The sequence below is a fragment of the Loxodonta africana genome, chromosome 3 (genome assembly GCF_030014295.1).
Source record: "Loxodonta africana isolate mLoxAfr1 chromosome 3, mLoxAfr1.hap2, whole genome shotgun sequence".
NCBI lineage: Eukaryota > Metazoa > Chordata > Mammalia > Proboscidea > Elephantidae > Loxodonta > Loxodonta africana.
Window position 1 is genome coordinate 188,687,259 of NC_087344.1, and position 24,820 is coordinate 188,712,078.

General features: G+C 53.6%; 3 protein-coding genes across 3 annotated transcripts; 2 read left to right on the plus strand and 1 right to left on the minus strand.

Moving 5' to 3' along the window:
- Positions 1-256: 256 nt before the first annotated feature.
- LAMTOR2 (late endosomal/lysosomal adaptor, MAPK and MTOR activator 2) lies at positions 257-3,178 on the plus strand. Its single transcript, XM_003415140.4, has 4 exons — positions 257-420; positions 698-860; positions 2,629-2,718; positions 2,990-3,178. Exons 1-4 carry the CDS (start codon positions 353-355, stop codon positions 3,044-3,046), a joined length of 378 nt encoding a protein of 125 aa, XP_003415188.1. The 5' UTR covers positions 257-352; the 3' UTR covers positions 3,047-3,178.
- A 120-nt stretch (positions 3,179-3,298) lies between these two features.
- On the plus strand, positions 3,299-11,701 carry RAB25 (RAB25, member RAS oncogene family). The gene is made up of 5 exons (XM_003415142.4): positions 3,299-4,863; positions 8,515-8,710; positions 10,201-10,394; positions 11,055-11,135; positions 11,452-11,701. The coding sequence occupies exons 1-5, from the start codon at positions 4,821-4,823 to the stop codon at positions 11,577-11,579; spliced, it is 642 nt and encodes a 213-aa protein (XP_003415190.1). The 5' UTR covers positions 3,299-4,820; the 3' UTR covers positions 11,580-11,701.
- A 1,319-nt stretch (positions 11,702-13,020) lies between these two features.
- MEX3A (mex-3 RNA binding family member A) lies at positions 13,021-22,848 on the minus strand. Its single transcript, XM_064282701.1, has 2 exons — positions 21,873-22,848; positions 13,021-18,368 (listed from the first exon to the last, which is right to left on the minus strand). Exons 1-2 carry the CDS (start codon positions 22,324-22,326, stop codon positions 17,266-17,268), a joined length of 1,557 nt encoding a protein of 518 aa, XP_064138771.1. The 5' UTR covers positions 22,327-22,848; the 3' UTR covers positions 13,021-17,265.
- Positions 22,849-24,820: the final 1,972 nt, after the last annotated feature.

The following is a 24,820-nucleotide window of genomic DNA, read 5'->3' on the forward strand; positions in this document are numbered from 1 at the left end:
TGGGTTGCTAAGCGGACATGACGCCTTCTCTCTCCTCGAAGGGGTTAAATGTCCTTCCAGTACTTCCAAGGGCCTTTTACTCCCGCTCTTTTCCCCCATAACCTCGTGGACTGATTGGAAAGGCAAACTATAGTTCCCAGGGTGCCTCGCGAGGCAACAAGGAACTACAATTCCCAGAGCCCTCCGCGGTGGGAAGGAGTTAAAGCAGACCCACAATAGCCAGGCCAAGAAACTACAACTCCCAGGATGTTTCGGGGCAGGGGAGCTGGGCTACGGGGAGCGGCAGGCGGAGCCCAGCGGGAGGAAATCCAGGGTATCTGAGTGGAAAAGCCTTGGGTTAGGTGCTGCAGGCATGCTGCGCCCCAAGGCTTTGACCCAGGTCCTAAGCCAAGCCAACACTGGAGGCGTCCAGAGCACCCTGTGAGTGCGGACTGAGGACTTGAGCGGCGCGGGGCTCTCAAAGGGAGGGGTGGGGAAGGATCGCCTGGAAGGAAAGAGGCAGCAGTGGGCAGCATCTGGGGAAACCCGCCGGGAGAGGCTTTTCTAGAAAAGGGAAGCTGGCGTGCTGGGTGTTGGTGCAGGTTCCGGGACATACTCAGCCCAGACCCTTGCTTCCTAGAAGCGCCAGTTGCAGGAGTTGGGGGGGAACCCAGGCGTTTTTTTTCCCTGCTCTAAGCACGTTGATATCCCTCGCCAGGCTGCTGAATAATGAGGGGTCGCTGCTAGCCTACTCGGGTTACGGAGACACGGACGCCCGGGTCACCGCGGCCATCGCGAGTAACATCTGGGCCGCCTATGACCGGAATGGGAACCAAGCGTTTAATGAAGACAATCTCAAATTCATTCTCATGGACTGCATGGTATGGAAAGGGGAGCCTGGCTTCCTCTATCCCCCAAGGGGATCCCCAGGGGGCTACCCAGACCCCATCCTGGATGGTTGGAGGGCCAGGAACAGGATCTCCAAGTCTTAAGAGGTGATCTGCAGCAGTATTTATAAGAGGCAGGACCTTATTCATTAAGTGGTGGTAAGGAAGGGGTTCTGGGCCAGAGGACTCACTGGGGTTCTGGTCTCAGCCAGCCACTTAAAAGTTGTGAGACCTTGGGTAAGTCATTTGACCTCTCTGAGCTTCCTCATCTTTAAGGTGAAAACAATAACACACATACCCTTGCCCAACTTACTGGGTTCTTTTGAAGATCAAATTAAAGAATGAATATAAACTACAGAGGGATGTGCAGACTCAAGGTGTTGTCATCCCAAGTTCACTGACTCACAAAACCATAAAGTTGTCAGGGTCTCCAGACCCTAGTAGAACCCTTTCAGTTTACAGAGAAAGGAAATTAAGTCCAGAAAGGGGAAGTGGCTGTTAAGACTGTGAACTCCATGGGAGCAGGGACTGTCTTACCTTTGTATCTCCTTATTCAACAAATATTTACTAAGTCTCTGCAGTGTTTGGGGGAATAGCAGGGAAGTAGTGAACAGGACAGACAAAAACCCCAGCCCTCAGGAAGTCAGTAAGTACGTTAGGTGGTGAAAATGCTATGGAGCAAAATAGTGTCAGGGACAATCTCACTAAAAAGGTAATATTTGATTGAAGATCTGAAGGAAGCTGGGAAGCAAGCCATGTGGCTATCTTGGGGAAGAACATTTCTGACAGAACAGCAAATGCAAAGGCCCTCAGGCAGAATATGCCTGGTCAAGGAACAACAAGGCTAATGGGATGGAGTGGCATGAGCATAGGTGAGTAGTAGGAGATGAGCCCCGGAAAGGCACCTGACTCCCAGCCCAGAGTGGGTATCTACTGAAGGTTTGCTGAACCAAATTAAATAGGCCCCAAGAGCGAACTCTCTAGGAAGGGTCTCCACTGTAGCTTGGCTACCTGCTTCATTCCTACCCTCTGAATGTCATTTCAGTTTAACAGATGACCCCTAGGGTGCCTAGTCCACAGCTAGTGCTATACGGCAATGATTGTCAAAACTTTTTTTTTAAACCACAACCTGGTCATAAAAAATACATTTTATGTCACAGCCTAGTACACACACTCACTGAAACAAAAGTTTCGGGAGATGGTACTTCCCTTACCACATGCAATGCTCTTCATTTCTCTTCCCTCCATTTTTTTTTTTTCCCCATAAATGCGGATCAACCTTTTAAATAGATCTCTTAACCCTGTAGTCAAACTTGCAGTTTGCAAAGCATCACTAAGGGAAAAGAAGAGAAATATAAGTTGGGTTACTGCTCCCAACTCCCTCACAGTGTCTTGGGTTGAGCCCATAATAATAACATCTCCCATCTGGACAGCCCTTTGCAGATACAAACTCCTTAGTGTATACTGGCACCCCCACCAACTGGAGTGAGGTAGGGATTATAGAAAGAGAAACCAAGTTTTGGGGAGATTAAGTGAGTTTCCCAGAGCAACTTGGTTAAAAGATGGCTGTGCTGAGGCTAGAACGCAGGCTCAGGACCCCACGTCCAGGGCTATAGTCAAAGCCCCCCAGTTGAACCTCCTGCTGTACCCAGGGCATGCAAGGAAAATAAGTCCCTCTAGGGCCAGAGGAGCCCTTTGGGAAGGAGGAGGCTGAGAGTGCCAAGCAGAGCATCGCATCCCATTATATCCCCTCCCCCACCAGGAGGGCCGAGTGGCCATCACCCGAGTGGCCAACCTTCTGCTTTGTATGTATGCCAAGGAGACCGTGGGCTTCGGAATGCTCAAGGCCAAGGTGTGTATGCGCCCATCACCCATCCCTCCACAACCCCGGGCCAAGCCTTCATGCTTTATCATCATGTCCACTCCCACCCTCACTACCTTTCTGGGGCCTTCCCATGTCTACCCAGTCCATGCCTGGTGTGGTCTAGCTCCCAGGAGCAGACTGAGGCTGAGGCTGAGACTGGGTGTTCAGAGCATATGGCATTGGGGGGTATAGGTCTTGGATCCCATATTGCTCTAGTGGAAGGCCAGGGTGGGACTGATAACTGTTCCCCCTCTTGCAGGCTCAGGCCTTGGTGCAGTACCTGGAGGAGCCCCTCACCCAGGTAGCGGCATCATGACAGCTATAGACGGAACCTGGGATCAGAAAAGAGAGATGACCATTTGGAGGGGCAGGGCCCCTTGGGAAAACCTGCCTGGGCTGTGGTGGGAGGATGAGACTTTGTTTTTCCAAGAATAAACTTAAACTCCTATCCTGTGTTTGGCTACTTTCTTGGGTGGGAGGGATGGGAGGAGGTGGGAAGAGCAGGGATCGCTAGTAGGATTCCTCATGTTCTTCAAAGCAGACTTCTACCCCCTCCTTCACCACAATCTCCCAAAACCAAATGGTTTCTGGCAGTGGTGCCCCTACTCCCTTGGCCTCTCCGGCGGTGTGACCTCACCTAGCCCCTGCCACTCACAGCAGAATCTTCCCACCTGGCTGACAGAACCTTGGGAGGGGCTCAGAGGAGTAAGGGCCTGATGGGGGTCGTGTTGGACAAAGAATATCTGACGCTGGGAGTTCAGTGTCCATTCCAGGCTTTGCAGTGGGAGGTGTGGTGCCTTTTCTACCTTTGGAGTGGGAGGGTACCCCTAGGCCACCTCCAAGGGGCTGACACCCTCTTCCTTTTTTCCCAGGCATTCACATTCTCAGACCTCTGGATCTTGAGGTCTTTTTTTTTAATGTCAATAGAAAATTTTTTAATAGAAATGAACTTAGTGCAAATATAATGCAAGAAAGGATAGACTAATATATGATGCTAATATAACAAGAAAACTATTGAAAAATAAAGATAAATCTATACTTTATGATACATAATTAATCATGGTAGATTATTGCAGTTAGGATGTGTGGATCTTGAGGCCTTTTGCAGACAGGATGCCTTTGCTGTGAGGCCTGAGGTCGTGGGGAGAGAATAAAAGAAGCCCAGAAATGGGCCTCTCAGAGGTCTTCATCTCCAGATCTGGCCCCTACACTCAGACCCCTCACCCAATCTTGCTGTTTCTGCCCCTGGTCTCCCCTACCCTGGGCAATGACTACGGTGAGCTAACAGCCCGTTTCTCCAGGGCTGTGCTAAGGGGCCCATCCTAGGGAAGCAAGTCAGGCCGCAAGTCCCAGCTCCACCCTGAGTGAGAAATGCTACCCATCCCAGGCCCTGGGCTGCAGGGAGGGGCAGAAGTGGCTGTGTTGTACCTCCCACAGCTCTGCACTGTATCAGGGGGGCTGGAACCCTGCTGACCCCAGCCCCTGGCCCCAACAGCCCTTCCACTGGCGCCTCCAGTCCACCTTCCCCAGAGGCTCTTTGCACCTTCCTCTGAAGGGAAACCAAGAGGCCAAGTGGGTTTCTGCTCCCTGAGGGGCTTTCCAACGCACTGGTGGCTGGGCCTCCACTTGCCACAGGTCCCAGGAACCCAGCAATGCGCACTCAGCCCTCAGCTGGCTTTTTCCATAGGTCCTGTCCCCAGCCCTGCTCCCCCTCTACCACTCCTCTGAGCCTCCTCACCAGCATTCAAGAGCCCAAGCTAGGAGCAGACACCCAACCTGTTCAACCTGTCTGACGTCATCATCTCTCCACCCACCTGGGCCCCAGGTCTCCAGCCGCCCCGGTCTTCCTGTTCTCAACTTCCGTCCTCTCAGCTTCCTTACAGCACCCCCACCTGCCAGACCTGAGTCTCCCTACCCCCTGCACAGCCTTGAGTCTGTCTGTCCTTCTGACTGCAGAAGTCTCCTTCACCCCAATGAGAGGAGGGGAAGGTCCAAGTCTCTTGAGAGCCGAGGACTGAGGACATTGAGCCAACACACAGACTCGTCACCTCTGCCCCCAAAGACACTCGCACCCTCCATGCGGAGCCAAGATGGGGAACAGAAAGGAGGAGGATTATAACTTTGTCTTCAAGGGTGAGTTGGGGTTCATGGGGAGAGACGAAGGCTTAGAGGGACTCAGAAAGAGACTGACAGAACCAAAGAGGACCTTCTCCTAGTTTTTCTTTTACGGGGACCCCCCCAAACCCTGCCCCAGGGCTCAGCATTCCTTCCGGATAAGAAAGAAAGCTATGGGGGAGGTCTGGTTACAAAGGCAAAAGTCTCTAGGCTCAACTGTTATAAATAATGATGTTGGTCATTCCTTAACAGTGCTGAGTTAGGCCCCTCTTCAGGGTTCCTAATAGAAGCCCAAATTCCTGGGAATAGTCTGCCACTGCAACACAAGAGATGGAGGTCAGACTTCAGAAAGGACTTCCCTCCTGAGAAGAGAGAGAAACAGACAGATGTAAGAGAAAGAAAGTCATCTTTCTGGGTATTATAGGGTTGGGTGAAGATACAGGGAGATATAGTGATTTGGGACCAGGGTCTGCTAGAATCTGGAGGATTCCTAGGGCTGTGACCTTGTTTGCCTATTCATTGGCAAACCCCTCGAACCTGGATACCAGACACAGAGTTCAACTTGGCTGCCCCTGGAAGGGTGCATGTATCTTTCTGTGTCTTTGTTTTGCTGCCTTTGGTCCCTTTATTGCCCCTCCTCTCTTACATGCACCTCCATACCTCCTTCAGGGCAGGGTGGACAGGCAAGGCTCTGATTCCCTGTCCAGCCACCCCACCCCACTGCTTCTCCCAGCCTCAGCCCCACCCTCACTCAAGCTGGGCCTCTCAGCCGACTTGGGGTTAGGGAACCTGTACTTCCAGCCGCTTTCCCAGGAAGAGGAGACTGGGTAAAGTTACCAGTAGTCTCAGTAAGCTACTGTTTATATTGAGCCCTTTCTCTGGAAACCCTGTGGAGTACAGGTCTACTCTGACACACACAGGGCCGCCACAAATCAGAGTTAACAGCAATGGGTTTGGTTTTCCGTTTACTATGTTCCAGCTACTTTCTCACAATTAAAAAAAAATTTACAGCAACCCCATGTGTTTCAGAGTAGAACTGCACTCGGTAAGGTTTACAATGCTGTGACCGTTTAGACACTGATCACCAGGAAGATAGCCAGGCCTTTCTTTCAAGACACCTCTAGATAGGTTCTAACTGCCATCCTTTTGGTTAGTAGTCGAATGCTTAACCATTTCGTCACCCAGAGACTTACGACCTGTTGCTGTCAAGTCAATTCTGACTCCTAGCAGCCCTAGAGGACAGGGCTGTAAATTTTTACAGAAGGAGACTGCCACACGTTTCTCCTGCCGAATGGCTGGTGGGTTCGAACTGCCAACCTTTCGGTTAGCAGTTGAATGCTTTACACTATAGCAACCCCAAAAAGTTATCTTTCATCTTGAGAGGCAGTATAGTAGAGTGGTCAGGAGCCCAACTAACAGTTCAGATCTCAGCTCTGCCACCTGCAGTGATTGCAAGTTGGGATCTTCAGTAGCAGACACAGAAGAACTTCGTGGCGCAAGATTGACATGCATGAAATGAAGGGGGAGGAAACAGGATTGGGCAGAGGGAAAAGTCAAACTGCGAAGCAGGACTAACAAAGCCTTGGCTGTGGGTGGGGAGCTCTGGAGAAAGTCTTGCTCATCAGAGTGGCCCAGCCTGTTACAGCCTCACCTTGCTCAGTCACTGGATGTGGGTTGCCCAGGAAGGGCATGTCCTCCGTGAGGGGGCTCTCCGCACCGGAGACGGATGCTGAAGGAGCCAACAGTTGGAGGCTGGCAGCTGCCGACACTCCCTGCAGCTGGGCAGCAAGTCCTGCCTTGAAGGAGGGTCTGGGGAGCACCACCACACTGGCTGTGTTATCTTGGGCAAGTTATTTAACCTCTCAAGGGCCTCGGTTTCCTTGTCTGTAAAATGGGGATAATAATAATGGTGTTTTCCTCATGGATTTGTTGTGAGGATGAAATATGTAAAGCTTTTAGGACAGCACCTGGCACATAGTAAGCACTAAATAAATGTTAGTCTATTTATTGAGGAAACTGAGGCTTAGAGACAGAGTAAGTAGCTTAGAAAAGGTCACAAAGTCAGTACTCAAACTCTATCTGACTCCAAAGCCTTGCCCTGAGCGCCTTTGGAGCCCAAGGACAGGGCTGTGAGCCCACTCTCCGGGCAGGATCAGATGGGAATGAGGTTCCCAGTAGGGGAGTGGCAGGCAGGCAGGCAGGCACGCGCACACACACACACACACACACACACACACACAAATACCTGCCCATCCTCTTACCCATGCATACCCATACTGCTCTCAGCTCTCTCCTGCCCTACATAAATAAGGAATTTTTTTAAGTTGGAAGGGACCTTTATAGGTCTATAAACAAGGACACTGAGACGCAGCAAAGGTATGCCACTTGTTCAAGGTTACACAACTAGTCAGAGCTGAGCTGGGACCAGAGCCCAATGTGCGTGGCTCCCAGTCCTTGGGTGCCAGCCTGCCTCCACAGAAGGGTGGCCTCCTCTGATCCTGGGTGCTCAGCTTGGTGCCAGTGCATTTTGTGGGTCCTATTTACATCAGCCTCCGACACCCTATTTTGGCTCACCCACAGCAGGTAAGGCCTGGCCCTGGACACTACCCACAAACCCAAAGGCTCTTACAGCCCTTGTGGCCCTTGTCCCTGAAAACCCAAAGGCAAAAACACTGACTTACCAACAATGATCACAACAGTAACAATTTTGTACCCTTCCTGTATCCTGGGCAACATCCCATTTACTTATTACAACAACCGTAGGTAGATTCTACTGTTATTCCCATTCTTCATATTAAAAAAACAGGCTCAGAGAGGTTAAATAACTTGCTAAAGGACACACAGCTGATACAAAGCAGAGCCAGGACTGCAAATCTCACGGTCCAAATCTCAGCTCCAAGCTCTTTACCATACAGGACTGCAGGGACAACTGGATCCCAACTTTTTACACACACCTGGGCACACATACCTCCCCCTCACCCCCAGACATGTCACCTGCCAAACTTCCTTCTCACCCACATCTCTGTTCACACCTTTGCACCTTGTGCAAACATGCACACCAAACCTTCCACTTCCCCCATATCGTACTCCCTACTCCAGAACATGTGCACCCCCCAGACCCTCTACCATACCTGCCCACATTCACACACCCGGGTAACCTCCCTGTACAACCCCTGAACACCAACACCCACAAACAGCCCACAGATTAACACACCACGGCCAGATGCACAGGCTGACTCTGCAGCCGCAGCGTGACAGACCAGGCCTATCATCCTTGTTGTTGTCATTAGTTGCCATCCATTCAGTTCTGACTCATGGTGACTTTATGTACGACAGAACGAAACAGTTGCCTGGTCCTGAGCCATCTTCATGACCGTTGGTATGTTTGAGTCCGTTGCTGTGGCTTTGTGTCAATTCATCTCATTTCATTGGCCTTCTGCTTTACCAAACATGCTGTCCCCTTAACTTATTCCAAACTCTGGCCCTTTTGCCCAGGACAGATGCATCATGCACAACGGCAGACCTGACCCCAGCCGCTGCCAGGAGTCCCGGCTCCCTCTTCGGTTTTCCGAGTCCAGCTACCCTGTCCCGATGGATAGACAGTCCAAGCTCAGGTGAGCTTGGGGCTGCTCTGCCCCATGCTCAGCCCGTCTCTCTCCACCCCTTCAGTTGTGCTGATTGGCGAGTCAGGTGTGGGGAAGACCAATCTGCTATCCCGGTTCACCCGCAATGAGTTCAACCACGACAGCCGTACCACCATCGGGGTTGAGTTTTCCACCCGCACTGTGATGCTGGGCACCGCTGCTGTCAAGGCTCAGATCTGGGACACCGCTGGCCTGGAGCGGTACCGAGCCATCACCTCAGCGTGAGCCTGGGCCTGGGGGTCTGCGGGGGTGTGGGGGTCCTGGGGAAATCAGGGAACACCTCTGGAGGAAGGTGGAGGAGAAGGTGGTGGCAAGGGAACTCTGCGGTGCCTCCCTGGGTGGGATCCCGAGACTTCAGGTAAGTCTCCTCCCTCAAAGACTTCACAGCCCACAGTTCAGGAGACACACGTAAACAGCAAGCAGCCCGAGACAGAACACAGTGCTACTAACTACTAGAACTAAAAACAAGAATTGTTGCCGGCACTTACAATGTGCCCAAGAAGATACAAGGCACTTTAAGTTTGGCATTTTATGGAATCCTCAAAGTACCATCAGGAGTTAAGGGGCTATGCTTAATCCCTGTTTAAACACAAGAAACTGGAGGCTCGAGCAGGTGAAATCAGGGTACAGCTGGGATGGGAGCAGGCTCTGTGGGTTGAAAGCTTCCCCTCACCTCTCCACAGTGCTTTGCACTTGGCAGCTTTCACCATCTAACCACAAACACTGAGGGCTGGACTGGTCACCTCCATGTGACAAAGCAACAGGACTCAAAGGACACCCTGGAAGTGAGGCCTCTTGACACCACATCCAGATTGTCTTCCTACAGCTTTAGGCCAAATTGCATGAAGGGTGGTGTGTATAGTGAGGGATAGCACTGGCCAGGGGCCAGGAAGCAAAGGGAGTCCAATTACACACAAGGTACATACACACTCTTGCACTGGTCACCTGACCACTTAGGAGCCTCAGCTGCCTCATCAATAAAATGGGAATAGTTAGATAGCACCCGTCTGAAGGAGCCCCATCCAGTTCTAAGAGTGAGGTTGGATGCCTGAGATGGATGCTGCATGGGGTAGGCATTTAGCTAGTCCTAGAAGGAAGGGTGCAGCCCTGGTGGCGCAGTAGTTGTGTTTAGCGGCTAACCAAAATGTTGGCAGTTCGAATCCACCAGCCGCTCCTTGGAAATCCTGTGGGGCAGGTCTACTCTGTCCTACAGGGTCACTGTGAGTCGGAATCGACTCAACAGCAACGGTTGTTTTTTTTAGAAGGAAGGGCAAGAATTACTTGGCCACAGGAGAGAAGAGGGCATTGTGGGTCAAGGAGCCATTGCAATGAAGATCTCAGAGGAGGGCCATCCAGACGCAGACGTGCCCAGAGCTCATCTATGCATTTGGGTGAATAGTAGGGGCTGAAAGCAAAACAAAGGAACTGAGCAGAGCAGAGGGGCTATGAAGGAAGATGGGAGCCAGAGGAGGTTTTAGAGTGGGGAGATGAGGCTTCAGAGGCTCCAAGGCCAGTGTCCCTGGAGGACTCCGAGCATCAGGCACAGGAGCTTTGGGCTGCCCTGCTGAGATTTGGGTCCCTGGACCCCAGTTTGCATATTTCCTGGTCTCTGGTACTCAGATCTCTGGCTTTTTGACTTGATGGCTCTTCTCTGAAACTTGGCCCCACGGCCCTGACCTTGCCTCTCTGCCCGCCTCCACCCCTTGCCCAGGTATTATCGTGGTGCCGTGGGGGCCCTACTGGTGTTTGACCTCACCAAGCACCAGACCTATGCCGTGGTGGAGCGCTGGCTAAAGGAGCTTTATGACCATGCAGAGGCCACCATCGTCGTCATGCTCGTGGGTAACAAGAGTGACCTCAGCCAGGCCCGGGAGGTGCCCACTGATGAGGCCCGCATGTTTGCCGGTGAGAGCCTACCAGGACCCAGATTCCTCCAACTTCCCCCACAGGCTCCCAGCTCCAGCTTCTCCAGCCCCTGTCACACCCCCAGACCCCCAGCCTGGACTTCCTCCATCAGGTCCCCCTATCTCCATCTCCTCTTCCTCAGGATTTTCTCCCAGCACTTCCCCTCCATGTCCTGTGTCCCCATTATGTCCCACCATTGCCCTGAGATTGTCTTCATGGGCAATTATTCATAGTGGATTTTAAGACAGTGCTACCCTGCAACGCTCAGAGACCCTAAGTGTAGGCGGGGGCTCTCTTGGCCAGCTCCAGTCACGCTTTCCCCAGGAGTTTTCTGGGGTTTTCAGGCAGCATGGTATGGTGGTTAAGGACAGACTCTGGAGTCCCACAGCCCAGCCTCACATATCGTCTTGGTCAGTAACTAGATGTGGACACAGGGCAAGTTCCTTATGCATTCCCTCTGTATTTCTGGGCTTCAGTTTCCTCTCCTATAAAGGAGCTGTAGTAATCCTATCTATCTCATAGGTTGTTTTAAGGATTAAATGAGCTACTGCATGCCAAGGATTAAGCACAGTGCCTGGTACTTGGTAAACATTAAGTAAATGTTATCATTGCTGCTGCCTTTGTACCCCTCAATTAATGCTGTGTTTCCCTTCCTGCCAGAAAACAACGGGTTGCTATTCCTGGAAACCTCAGCCCTGGACTCCACCAATGTTGAGCTGGCCTTTGAGACTGTTCTCAAAGGTTAGAACCCCTGCCTCCATTTGGCATTCCCATCCCGCCCCATCACCCCAGCCTTCACTCCAGCTGGTTCCTCAGCCCTTCTCTGGGCCCCTAGCCTCCTCAGAGCCTCCCGGCACCATTGCCTCCCCCCTCAGGTCCTCTCACCCAGGTAAGTAGAAGGGACCCAGGTGCTCGAACTCTACTTTCTTCCAGCAAAACCTCTTTCAGATGTGGCCACTTCCAATGCTCATAAAGGGGTGTGAGGGGCAGGAGGGATCTCACTCAGTGTGGGCTCTCAGTTTTTTCTTCGCCTGATCACTGTCCTCTACCCACTCAGAGATCTTCGCCAAGGTATCCAAGCAGAGGCAGAACAGCATCCGGACCAATGCCATCACCCTGGGCAGTGCCCAGGCTGGACAGGAGCTGGGCCCTGGGGAGAAGAGGGCCTGTTGTATCAGCCTCTGACCTTGGGCAGCACAAACCCCGCCCCACTGGCATCCTGGTCACCACCCCCCCATGCCCCAGGCCCTTTCCCTGCCCTTTGGTTCCTGATGTCAGTGTCCAGTTCTCTGTCGACAGCCCCCTAGAGCCCTGAGGACTTCGTGCCCCGCCACACATATCTCTATTATCTATCCACATCCTCACAGACTAGGCCTCAAATAAAGCTGTGTTTTGTATCGATGCCCGGCCATCCTGCTGCCTCCGTCTGTTTCTCCCTCTTCTCCAGTTGGTGCCTCCCCTTCAGCTTTGGCCCTCCTCTGAGTCCCTGTTTCCCTTCCCCTCCCCCAACCTCTGTCCTCGCCACCACACCCGCTGCACCCCAGGGCCAGCTGCTTTGGGGAGCCCTGTGGTCTGGGACAGTGCCAAGAGAGTGGGAGTTGCCCGCCCTTCCCTCTGCCAACCCCCAGGGCAGGTGGGGGAGGGAGGGCAGCGTGGAGGGGAGGGGGTATCTGGAAGGCAAGACAAAGGAAACGGCATCAGCGGGAACCATCTGGTGCCCAGGGCCCTGGTGCCAAGAACTGAGGTCACTCCAATGCCAGGGGTAAGAGGAGGAGGCAGGGGAAGATGTTAGGGAGAAGGGGCGTCAGGGTCTCCTACAGGGTCTGTTTTGTCTGTGCGTGCTGACAGAGGGGTGGAGTTAAACCTGGAAGGCGGAATGTTCCAAGTTCTCCATCATTTCCTTTCTGTCTCCAAAGAAGAGGGACTGTGCAGGGATGGATTGAAGGGGTCTGGTGGGGGTGAGTGGAGAGGGTCTCTATCTCTCTTTGCTCTCTGGCTAGCCCCTTCTCCACTGAGCCCAAGAGATGGGTGCTTAAGTAGGCTGTCACCCTGGCCTACAGGTCAGGGTGGAAGGTCTGACTGCCCCTCAAGGTGTAGAAGGCAGTAAATGGGGAGAAGAGAGGTGACCTAGTGCTTGGAGGTTCAAGTAGGGCGGTGTGGACAGGGGGAGCCCGAGGGCGGGTGACAGCTTCAGAGACCTCCACTTCCCATAAGGTGTGCTGGGACACTAGAGTCACAGTAGAGAAAACCCCAAGCGACCACTCCCACAGTGACTCCGCTCATTCATTCCGAGATGTCTCCGACCCATATGCTAGAGAAAAAAGACAGAGCCTTTAAGTAATAATACTTTTAATAAAATTAAGTTCTTAATAGCACATTTAATACATTAACCCTCCCCCTTCTTGGTTTCTCTGCATTCTGTGCAACATCACTGTGACTTGATTATTCATGGGTCGGTTTTATTTCCCGCCTTTTGAACTCTTTCTCCTCAGCAGATTTGTGTCTTCACTAGATGCCTCAAATTAAGTCTGACCACAATCCTACTCTACTTTCTACAGTGGAGAGGCCATCCCCCCTGCCCCAGGGTTGTCTCCCCCCACCCACCCGACCCACCCGCAGCGGGCAAGGACAATCCCCTCCCCACCCTTGATGCTACCATCCCAAACTAGGAGGGTTTCTAGGACAGAGCAGGGGGCAATCTGTCCCCAGGTGGGGCGAGAAGAGTAAATTGGGGAGAGGAATCTGTGTTTGGGGTCTAGGGCCAGGGAGGGGCACGACAGGGTCATTGGTGTAACAGAGCTGGCTCCACCCCTCCTGCCAAATGGAGAGCCAAGGGGCCTCCCTGCCCCTCATCTGGGTAGGAGGGAAGGGCCCCACTTGATTGCAAGCTGGGGTTAGAAGAAGGCAAGTGCTTAAAAAAAATGATTTCTCACATGCAAAAGTCAGGCTCCCCAATTGTCTGTGAAGGGGGGTGACGTGCCCCAGGCCAAGGCATGGTGGATGGCCCCTACCTGGACACTTATAGATGGAGGTGGACTGGGGCAGAGAGGGTCAGGGTTGGGGTCACCCAAGGTCACTGCTGCCCTGCCCCTGCCTCTCTATCTGGGGAACAATTACCCCAGACCATCAAGGACGTGTCTCCCCTTTACTTCCTAGGATGGGAAGTCCTTCTTAGGGTCTAACTTCTATAAGACAATAAAGCACTTTGCAAACCTGTGAAGCACAGTACAACTTTAAAGGAGAACATTTATTGAAAATGCTACTCCCACTGATGCCTTGGAGGGCAAAAGCAAAGTGGAATGTCAGGTGGGAACAAGGACGGAAGACAAATATTCTCAGCCCTCCTGAAGCTCTGAGAAGGCAAAGTAGTATGTATGCCTGTCTGGGGAATGACCTACCAGGCTCTCAAATTAATCTGCAATGAAGTAGATTGAGGTTAGACATTAAGAAGGACTTCCTCAGGCCTGAGAGAAGCTGGTTTAGGACGTTTCAGATGTCTCCATCCTCCCTAAAAGCCCCAGGTGATGATCTATCACTTTGGAGTGAGCAAGCATTGCCCAGCAAAGGCAGAGGGATGGACAGGATGGCCGGGTCCTCAGGTTACCTGTCTGCTGCCTTCAGCCCAGCCCCCCATCTGCTTGAGATGATCAATGTCCACCTTTTCAAAGACCCTCAGAACGGAGCCCCTCTTCTACTTGTCCTACAATTGAAAACCCCAAGTATTCTCAGAACCAACCCCAGCTGATTGGAAGCTGCCAGCCTTCACTTGCAACCTGCTCCCACCCTGATATCTGAAGATGGGGACAGCTCAGGGTAGACTCAGCCACTTCCCTCCTCTATTTTCTTTATGACTTTTATACATTCTACTGGACCCAGGGGCCCTCAATGCTACTAAACTTTAAGCTATCTGAATATTGTCTACTAAGTGACTAGTAATTCTTTCTCTCTTTCTCTAGGATTATATGAAATAAATTTGAATTATTATTATTATTAATAATTATTATTTTGTAGTATTTTCTTTTAAACCCCTCGGTTTCTTTCTTCTTCTCTCTTTCTCTCTTGTTTTTGGTTAAAAAAAAAAAATCTATTTCTCTTAAATCTCATACCTCTCTGAGGGTTCCCATGGGCCTGCTGGGCCTCAGTTCTCAGCTTCCCCTCCTCACTCACCCCTGGGGACTGGGCAGGGGAAGGGGGGGACACCCCAGGATTCTCAGTCCTCTGCTTCTTCCTTCCTTGTTAATCCCTTTCTTTGTTTGGCTCTGCCGGCTCCCCCGAGGGGGAGGGGAGAAAGGGAGGGGGAGCCCACGAAGTGAAATCCAATCTATTCACAGGGCCCCAAAAGGGACCCGGTTCCCCCAGCCCCTCTCCACCATCCATCCCAGGATGCTCCCTCCAGAAAAGCAAACGACTCTCCTCCCCAAAAAAAAGTGGGGGAAAAAAGGAACGTAAACCCGAACATATATTAAAAACACTTTTAAGATTTAACTCTGAATACAAATGTATTTTTTTCTTCTTCTTCTCTCCCTACATATATTCTAAACCTTCTAAAGTTTTTTTATGTTTTTTAAGGATCACTTTATCATAAAATAAAATATCCTTTCCATATAATATAATAAATTACCTAATAAAAAGTCTTTTTTTGTTTTTTTCATATTAGCCCAGGTTCTTTGCTACATTTATATGGTAATAAACGCCTTTATTAAAATAGAATATTAAATTATAAAGAACTGCTTTTTTTTTTTTTTTTTTTTTGCTATTTTTGTTTTCTCTCCTCTGTGTTGGTCGCCTTTCTCGCTCCCTCTCTCTCTCTCTCCTCTATTTTCTCTCTCGCTGTGTGTGTTTTGCGTTTGTTTCTAGGTTTGGCTCAATTAGTAAGGGTGGGATGGAATTTTCTGAGCCCCCTAGTGTAACAGTCTTCTGCCTTTGAGGGTAAGGAGTGGAGAGGGGGAGGGGATCGACAGACAGACATCTCTTCTTCCCACCCCCCTCCCCACCCACCCCCAGCGACCGGGGGGTGCCCATTTGGTTTGGTTTCTATTGTACAGACATTTCAGGATGGCTCACATTTTTCTGTGGGAAGGAGGGAAGTTGTCACAGGCTCGTTTTCTTGGCCGTGACCTCCTTCCTCTCCCTTCCCTGGCTGGTGGTCTGGAGGGGAAGGCTGAGGAGAGGTGAGATAATTCACAACAGGGGGGAGGAGAAGAGTAAAACCTCTCTGCACCCCCATCCCTGCACCCCTTCTCCATCCAGGAAGAATGGGACTCCAGAGCTAAGTGCTCGGAGATCACACAGAACAGTCCCACCCCATTATATACAAGATCTCCTGGGGCCCTCTGGGACTCCCGTCCCTGTCATCTCCTGGCCCGGCCAGCGGAACCAGGAGAGCGAGAGGCCAGTGGCAGCCCCAACTGAGCAGTGGGGAAGCAGGAAAGGGGGTGCAAGGCCTGTAACAATACATGATTCTCAAGACAGGTCCTGTAGCACCCCAATTCTGCTTCACCCCAGACTGACCCCGTTCTAAAGACCTGGCCTCTCTCCTCAGCCATAGTGGGTGGGATGGAGACTTCATGACTAGCAGGCTAATGAGGATTCAGGTCAGGTCCAGAGAGGGGTGCAGGGAATGGGGCACTGCAGGGGAGGAGGAGCCGACTGAGGGAGCTAGCTGCCCTTCCCTCCACCAACCTCTCCTCCTGCCTCTGGCCCTTTCCTGCTCCTTGAAACAGCAGACACACTCCCCTGCCCCCGCCCCATACTCACAGCCAGAAAATCCAGCCCAAGAACTGCTCCCTATATGTAATGCCCATATATGACGAAGGTGGAAGTTTGACCCTTTATGTACCCTGGTATTAGTCCCCACCCCAAATTTTCACTGACGATGGAGATACACTCCATCAAAACTTTAAGATGTTTCTTTGGAAGAGGAAGGAGAGGGCTTTCTGATGCCTGAAGGAGTTTGGTGGGATCATCAACGTGTTCCTCCCCTGACTTTTCCCAGAGACGGTGTCCCCAAAGCTTGGCTGGAAGGGGCAGGACGGCAAGGAGGGAAAGGGGAGAAAGAGCTGAAATAGACAACTACCAAGGGGAAGCAAAGAGAAGAACTGGGGCAAAAGAAAAGGGCAAAGGAGAAAGAACAGCCTGAAGGGAGAAAAGTGGGGAGAAGAGAGTGAAAAGAAAAGTTGAAGGGGGCAAAGGGGAGCCCACGCCTCCAGATTCTTCCAGCCCAGCTTTGTGGGGTCAGATGAATTCTGAGCCCTTCATCGATTGCCATGCCTCCCCCCACAAAAGACTTATGCAGCCTTCCAGTAGGGCCCCAACCTCCTTATGCTTTTGGAAACTCCTGAACAGATTCCCAAACAGGATATGGGGTGGGGGTTTAAAGGGTCATGTTAAGAGGTCAGAGGTCAGGACCAGAGGGCTTGGGATTGGAAAAAGCACCTCTAGGTACAAACGATAATTCTCCCTCTCCTTTTTCCCCATCTCCTCCACCGAGGAAGGGGTAGAGTGACACATAGATGGGGAGGTGGGCAGAGGGGATCAGGATTAGGAGATTCAGCCTTGGCTACCACCTCTGGCAAAACAAGTTTCTCTTAGCTGCTCCCAGATTTAAGGGTGTGTTGAGGTATTAGAGTTGTAACTCTAGTAAAATTTCTGGTCTTGCCCCCTCCTACCCAGGGCAGGGTGACCAGAGGCTCTGGCGGTGGCCCACCCTCCGGCCGCCCTCCGGCCACCACAGCCTTCCCTTATCCCTCCCCAGCTAGCGAGTATCTCTAAGCACCTTGCCCTTTAAATCACTGATTTCCAAAAGGCCCCAGTGGAAAACAGCTCCAGGGCAGCCCCTGGGGAGTGGGTCAGGAGGTATGGGGCAGGGGGCTTAGGAGAATATTCGAATGGCTTGCGTGGCTGTGATGTGGCAGACTGGACACTCTGGGTCCGTCCTCTCGCAGATGCGTACTGCACACTCCATGCAGAACAGGTTGTGTCCGCAGGGCACTAGAGCGGCAGTCACCTCGCTCTCAAAACACACCATGCAATCGCGCCCGCCGCCGGGGCTCCGCAGGCCGCCACCCCCAAGTTTGGAGAAGCCCTGGAGCGGCTCTCCTGGCGGACGCCTCGGGAGTCCAGCCAGCTCCGCGGAGGTAGCAGGAGAACGATGAGCGCCGGGGGGCCCAGCGCGGGCCTTGGCTGAAGAGGAAGAGGAGGAGGAGGCGGAGGAGAAGAGCACCGAGGTGGGCGTGGCGTTCTCCTGGCCCGCCCAGAGCGGGGGGCTGGTCTCCGCCACACCGTAGTATACATCCTGCTTGCCCATGCCATAGCCCGGAAACAGGTACCCGCCGTAGCCAAAGTCCCCGCCTTGCTCGCCCAGGCGCGGGGCCTCAAAGCCAGAGTCCACTCCGCACTCGCCGATGCAGCCCAGGCTGTTCTGCCGAAAGGTGGAGAGGGGCTTGCAGCCGGGCGGGTGCACTCGCCAGGCCTCCGAGTAGCGGCTATCAAGAGCTGCATCGGGGCTCCCCGCCAGGAAGTCGTTCTCATTGTTGTACTCGAGGATCTTGCCCGTGCGCACCGCGATGTGGGTCTCGATCTCCTCCCGCGCACGCTCCACGTTGCCTGGGGCCCCGGTGATCTCGAACACTGGGTCGCGGTCACGGCTCGGCGTGATAATGTACGTGTTGGTCTGCTGCTGGATGCGCTTGATGGTTGCCCCCTTGGGGCCCACCACTAGCCCCACCACCCGGTAGGGCACCCGCACACGGATGGTCACCTGGCCTGGCAGAGCAGGCGCCACGCCAAAGGCGGCGCCCGACTTGTTGCGTGAGGCACGGATCATGGAGAAGTGCTCGGCTGCAGAGATGATTTCCCGCCGGGCTGTGGCCACGTCCTCCCGCCGCCCAGTCACCATGAACACCGGCTCCTCACCCCGCACTGGCGTCTTGATGTAGGTGTTGGTTTTGGCCCTCAGAGCCTTAATCTTGCAGCCTGGGGAAGGGTGGGGAAGGGGAGAAAGCAACCCACAGGGCAAGGTTTGTGCTGGGACCTATAAGCTCCCTGATCCTTACCCAGATACCACAGCTCTCCAGGGATCCCTCAGTCTACCCTTGGAAACACAGGTCCCCCCCACCCCGCATCCACCCTGACTGGAATAATCCACTCACCGGATTTCAGATCTACCAAACGTTTCTTTTGATCACAGATTTCAAAATGAACCAACTTTCCCCGGCGTTCCACTCAGTTCCCTCCATATTCATTCACTCCTTGAAACCTCAAAATACTCACTGACCTCCCAGACAAGTTGCTAACCTCAAATCTACTAGCTCTTTCTTAACACCTCACTTGGCTGGTCCCTCAAGTCTTCTACTGATTCCTGGCTAGGACATACTTCCAAATTACTTAATCACCCCCATCTGTCACTGACCCCATCTTTCTACAGAACCCCCAATAACCCCACAAATCTTAACCTCCATTCATTAAAAGCATCCCCCAATCTACTCGGGGACCACTGACCCCCATCTTCTCTATGACCCCCCCCCATGCCTTCTACCTGTTAGTTTCTCAGTCCCAAATTCATAGTGAGCAACTAGTGGAATGTGGGAGACCAGGATGGGTCTGAGAATCACAGTTTCAAGAGGGAGAGGAGGAGTATGAAGATAAAAATAATCAGTGTGAAGGAGCAGCACCCCACCCAAAAGACACTCCTGTCCCCTGGGGGCAGAAGAGTAGAGATGGGATGGGGGCTGAATATAGGGTGAGGGAAAGAGTATTCTAGACTCATTCTCCTGCTCTGAGGTAGGAGTAGGTTAAAGCTGGGAGGTTGAGGCGAGAGGCAGGAAGAGAGAGAAGAAAGGCCCAGACAAAGAGACAAAGAGGGAGAAGGGGAGAGAGAAAAGTGAGGGAGGCTGGGAAGCTCATGCCACCTCTAAAGGCCACAGACTTTGATGGCTGACTGGACAAACCACTCTCCATTCCCATGTTCCCCCTCCATCCCCATAGCTTCACAGAGGAGCCTCAGAGACTCACACCTTTTCACATAGCACACGTGCCACGTGTATGTGAGTTTGCACACATGTCCCTAAGAATTGTGATGGGCTATGTGCCTTTATCTAAACTATACTTGTGGGGCGAGCCTGATGTACACTTTCACACACAGCCCCTGTGTTTCAACCTTTTATATATCCCTCTCTTCCATCCCCATCCTCTCCAGCACGTTCCACACACACCCACAACTTTTGCCCCCATTCACATACAGATGTGCTGACACCCCTTTCCAAGCACACAACTTACTATCCTTTCTCACTTCCCCATCACACTGCCGATCTCCTCAAAACCAAGGCAAGTGGTCCTAGCTTTCTGACCCTGCCAACCCTCCAAACACAGGCCTGAGGTGAGCTCATTTTTTCCTTCTACCCTAGACTGCCTCTCCTTTGACACTACAGATTATGGGTGGGGGGTAGAGGGTGAGTTGGGGGCAGCTCTCTTCAACTTCAAGAGACCTGAGGAAGGAAAATTTGCACCCCCCCACCCTTGTCTTCAGACTTCTTGTCAGTTGAGAAGTCCTGCCTGTTGTCAAGCCCACATCCTTGATGCCATCAATAAATGATTGTTTTATTTGTGAGGTATGCGAAGTTGAACAACAGGAAGGTCCCCTGTTCTGCCTCCTCCACTCACATGGTCTGATGGGCACCTTGGGGTCTGGACTCTTAAGTTTTGGCTCCATAAACTTAAGTGAGAGCAAAGCATCTTTGGGGTTGAGGTTGGGGTGAGCAGGACCGGCCAGGGCAAGGAGAAAATTTAGGGGCTTGGAGGTGCAGAACTGGAGGTGGATCTCATCCTGGACTCTGCAACCCTGAAGAAGCATCTCTTGAAGGGAAGATCCAATGGGCTTCACCTTCCTAGAGGTCAAATAGAAGAGGACTAACACTGCAGTAGAAGGAGGGAGGTTAGACAAGAGAGAGGACTTCCATACACTTAAAAAATGGAGCGGATTAACAGAATAGGAGAAATCTCCCTACTCTTATGAGGGACAGGCCCATGGGATGCAGAGGCAGAAGAGGAAAAAATGATCTCATTAAATTCCAGAGCCTCTCAAGACCACCCCCACACCCAAGAAAAGATATCACTGTCCCCACCCAGTTCCAGGGCTCTGGACCCCCAGTTTCTGACAACAAGAAGAAATCAACTTTCTAAACCAGAAATCTCAAGAGAGGGAGTGCCTCAGGGGGATGGGGAGTGTGCAGAGGAGTGGCATCTTCCCCACGTCCCTTCTCGGGTCTCCTGGTGAAATTTCCCTAACCCCAGCACGCCCGCCCGGTGGGTGAGGTGGGATGTGGAGTAGGGGCTGCCTGGCCCGCCTCCCCTCTTCCCCCATCAGCCACCGGCCTCCTCCCTCACTCCCAGCCGGAATGCAGCTCCTCTATTGTTCCCCACTGTGGGACAGCTCCTCCCCCACCCCACACCTCCCCAGCCCAGCCCCTTTGCAATTTCCAGATCCTGCCCCCCCACCCCTTTTGGGAAACTGGGAGAGGGACCGGTCCCCAACATCCCGTCTGCTCGATCTGGACCCTCACCAACATATACCCCTCCAAAGCTGCCCAGGGATGCTGGAGCTGAGGAGGGTGTGGTATCAGACAGACTACACTGGATTAATTCTAAACATACACCCCCACAGACACCCGCCCTGCCACCAAATCTCCAGGTGATGGTTTCTCACCCCCCAGCACACCCCCTTCCTGCGCTGTCCCACTCTCACTACTAGAGACCCCTCAACAGGCCTCTGGCCCCTGGCCGTAGCCAGCCCAGAACAAAAGCCACAGAGAGGGAGGAGAGGTCCAGGCCAGGACATCACACTTCCTTGGAGGCACCCCTTCCAAAACCTCACAGACCGTCTAACTTTGGTGTGTGGCTGACCATAAGACCCCCTCCTCCCAGCAGCCCCCCTCACCACCTCACCCCCAGGCTGGGACCCTCCCCTGGGCCACACCCCCTTCCATTCCTACACTCAGCCCAACAAAGAGACAGATACTCAGTTGGGCTTCCCGGGCCAGGTCTCCCCCAAAGTCTGGAACTCCAGGAGTGTGGGGATCCCAGGGGTGCCCCCGCCCCAAGCCACTAACAGACGCTGGAGCAGAGACTTCCGAGTGACTCTTTGCACATTCCGCCAGTCCCCCCCCAGGAATGGACACCCCCTCCGGACAGCCTCCCTCGATTGGGAGACTGAGCCCCCTCCCCTTTCCCTCTCCCAGTGCGAGGATATTTCTTTGTCTAAGAGCAGAGCCCTGTGGGGAGGAAGGATCCGGAGAGTGGTCCCGACTGTGGGCAACAGGGAACTTTGTGGCACTTGGAAATCAGGGGAGGGGCGGGTCCCCCTTTGTGGGGAAGGGACAGAGCCGGAGGCGGCGGGAAGGGAGAAAGGAAATGAACTTTCTGTGTTGGGGACGGGGTGCCCCCCACCTCACGTCCCTCTCCACGGTCCCGGTGCCCGCTTACCTTGCCTGCCCACGATCTCGGCCACGTGCTCGGAGGTGGGCACGGGCACACACTCGGTGGTGTTGCTGCTGCCCTTCAGGCGCAGCTCGGCCTCTTTGTAGAGAGCGCAGAGCTTGGCGTCGCTCGCCCCTTTGGAGGCGGTGGGGGGCTGGGGCGGCTGCGCCGCGGGGGCCGCCGTCGGGGCGGCCGGGGGCGCCGCGGGCGTCGGTGGCGGGGCCGGCTGCGGGGGGGCGGCCGGCTGCGCGGGGGCGCCGCCCCCCCCACCTCCCCCGTCCTCGCCCGCCGTGGGGGCGGGGGGCTCCCCCAAACCCAGGAGGCAGAGTTGATCGAGAGCCAGCTGAAGGGCGCGCTCGTCTTCCAGCAGCCCTCGGTCCTTAGCGCTTCCCCCGAAACATCCTAGTTCCCCAAAGCCCCCATTTCTTTCCATTATTCCAGATACCACTAGACTAGGCATGGCGAAACAAAAGCTGGGGGAGAGAGAGAGAGGGAGAGAGAGAGAGGTGGTGGAAGGGAAAAGAGGAGAGAGGAGGGGAGGGGAGAGGAGAGGAGGGGGGTGTGTGGGGAGGGGGGAACAAAGAACTGGGGTGGGGGGAAGAAAGCGAGATAGAAAGATAGATCCTCCCCCTAAGCCCCCCTCCCCAAACACCCTGTAACCCGACTCCCCACGCCCCAGCCCCCGGGGTGGGGGTGGGGGGAAAGAGAGGCAAAACCAAGAAAGCAGATCTCCTCTCCTCTCCGGGGGTGACGGGGGGCGGGGGGCTGCGGGATCTCTGCCCCCACCCCTCCCGCCTCGGACCCAGAGTCTCTAGGCCCCGCCGTCCAGACGCCCCCTTTAGGCTCCCGCACCGAGCCCCAGTCCAGGAGCGGCGCTCAGTGGCCCCCAGTTGAGCCCAGCCCCTTCCAGCGCTCAAACTCTTTTGTTTTAAATGAACTGGATGGAGCAGCATGGAACTGACGGGAGGGGGGCGCGCCGGGGGCGCCCGGGGCATGCTGGGAGTTGTAGTTTCTCGCCCATGGGGCCGCGGGGACGAATTCCTTGACCCGAGGAGGATAAGGATGTGCCCTTCCGTCTCTACCCGCGGCGCCGAGGCAAAGCTGGGGGGTGGGATGGGAATCGAGGTCCCTGATTCTTTCTAGTGGTGAGCAAGGGAGGGAGGCAGGGTGCAGAAACTCAACGGGTTTGAAAAAGGCTAATGCAGTGCGTCCCCTCCCAAGACGGGCTCCCTCCCCATCCCAACCGGTCCGGGGTCCCTCTTTCTTATGGTAATGAGAGGGGGCGAGAGGGCGGGGAGCGGTCCGGCTTGCTCACTGCGGCTTTCTCTCTCTCTCTCCGTCTCTCGCATCTTACCCCTCCCTGCCGCGCTCTCTCTCCGCTTCCCCTCTTCCCCCCTCCCGCTCTCCCAGAGTCGATCCCAGCTCTGGGCCGCCCGTAGAGGTTCTCGGCAGAGCAGACAAAGCCTGCAGCCTCGATGGGAAGAGAATCCTGCTCTGCGCGCTGTGGGGGCCTAGATGGGGTGCTGGGCTGGAGGCTGGGACTCCCTGGCAAAGCACGGGGGTCCCCCCCTTCCACAAGCGGCAAGCTACCACCCCCCCGCTCCCCTTCCCCCCCCCCCAGTCTCGGATATCTCAGAGGCAACAACTGGGAGGTGAGTTAGTTCTTGTCCCTTTGGTCAGTGGAGAGGGCAGGGAAGGTTGTGGAGTGATGGGGTGAAGAGAAGGGGATAGAGGGAGAGGGGGAAAGTGAGGGGCAGAGAGTGGGCAAAGTCTTAAAGGCATGCTGTGACTACACTTTGGGGTGGGAGCCTTGAGCTTTGGGTGCGACAGAAGGAGGGAGGAGAGAATAGGGGTAGATTGGGGACCCAGACGTCCTTCAGGCTTGGGCCATGAGTACAATGTGAGGTGATCTGCCCTTTAGCCCCACCACCATTCCATTCGCTTCAGCCACCTCTCCCCCATTGCAAATCCATTTGACTGGAAATTTGGTGACAGTGGAAATAAGTTTTTAAGGCCTGAATCAGACGGTTGGATGCTTTTAGAGAGGGTTTGGGAGCAGTCCCAGCGTAATGCAGTCTTTTCTTTTCCCCTTACCTCCTATCTTCAACATTTCTTTTGCCACCCTCTTTATGTCTGGGTCTTTCCCAAGAGGAGAAGGGCTAACACTGCAGCTTGAGGGCCTGAGGTCAGACTTTAAGAAGGACTTCCCAAAAGAGTGGATGAGCTACAGAAGCGAGATGTCCTTTTCTGGATGGAGCACTTTGGAAACCAAAAAATCTGAACTGGTTTTTGAGGTGAAGTCCTGCTCGAAGGGAGGAAAATGGATGAGATGACCTCACAAACCTGGTACTGTAAAGTCATGAGGGCTGAGCTGCACAGCTAGGTTCCCTAAATTGATTCTTGGAAAGAGTGAATTTGCACACCAATGGGAGGGAGGATCTCAGGAGAGGCTGGGAGATGGCACACTGCAGGGCTTTGACTCCTTTGCTAAGCAGAAGATCCAAAAAGAAGAACCTTGACAGAGGAACACCAGAAGGCCCCAGGGTTGGGGAGGGGACTGGCGATTTAACATAAGATTCACAACAAGCCTGTATTATGGGGTTGGGCAGGCGCCACTGCCACAGGACAAGAGTGGGAGAGGAAGAGTCAGAGGGACAGGATCCTAGGGAGTGGGCTGTTCCTGAGCCTTGTCCCTTCTCTGTCTGCCCCAGGAGCCTGGATTGGGAGAATGGTCCTGGGAACCAAGGGACTCTTGTTGGGGGAAAGTTCCTATTCTGTGGACCAGGTGACTTTTTTTACATTAATAGAAATAGCAAACAGTTGCATGGGACTTACTGTGTGCCAGGCATTTTTGTGGGACCACCAGCTGGTTTGAGCCTTCTTGCCCCTCTGAAATGAGATTCCCTCCAGACACCCACCCCTGAACGTGCCCTGCCTCCACTTTCCTCCCTGCT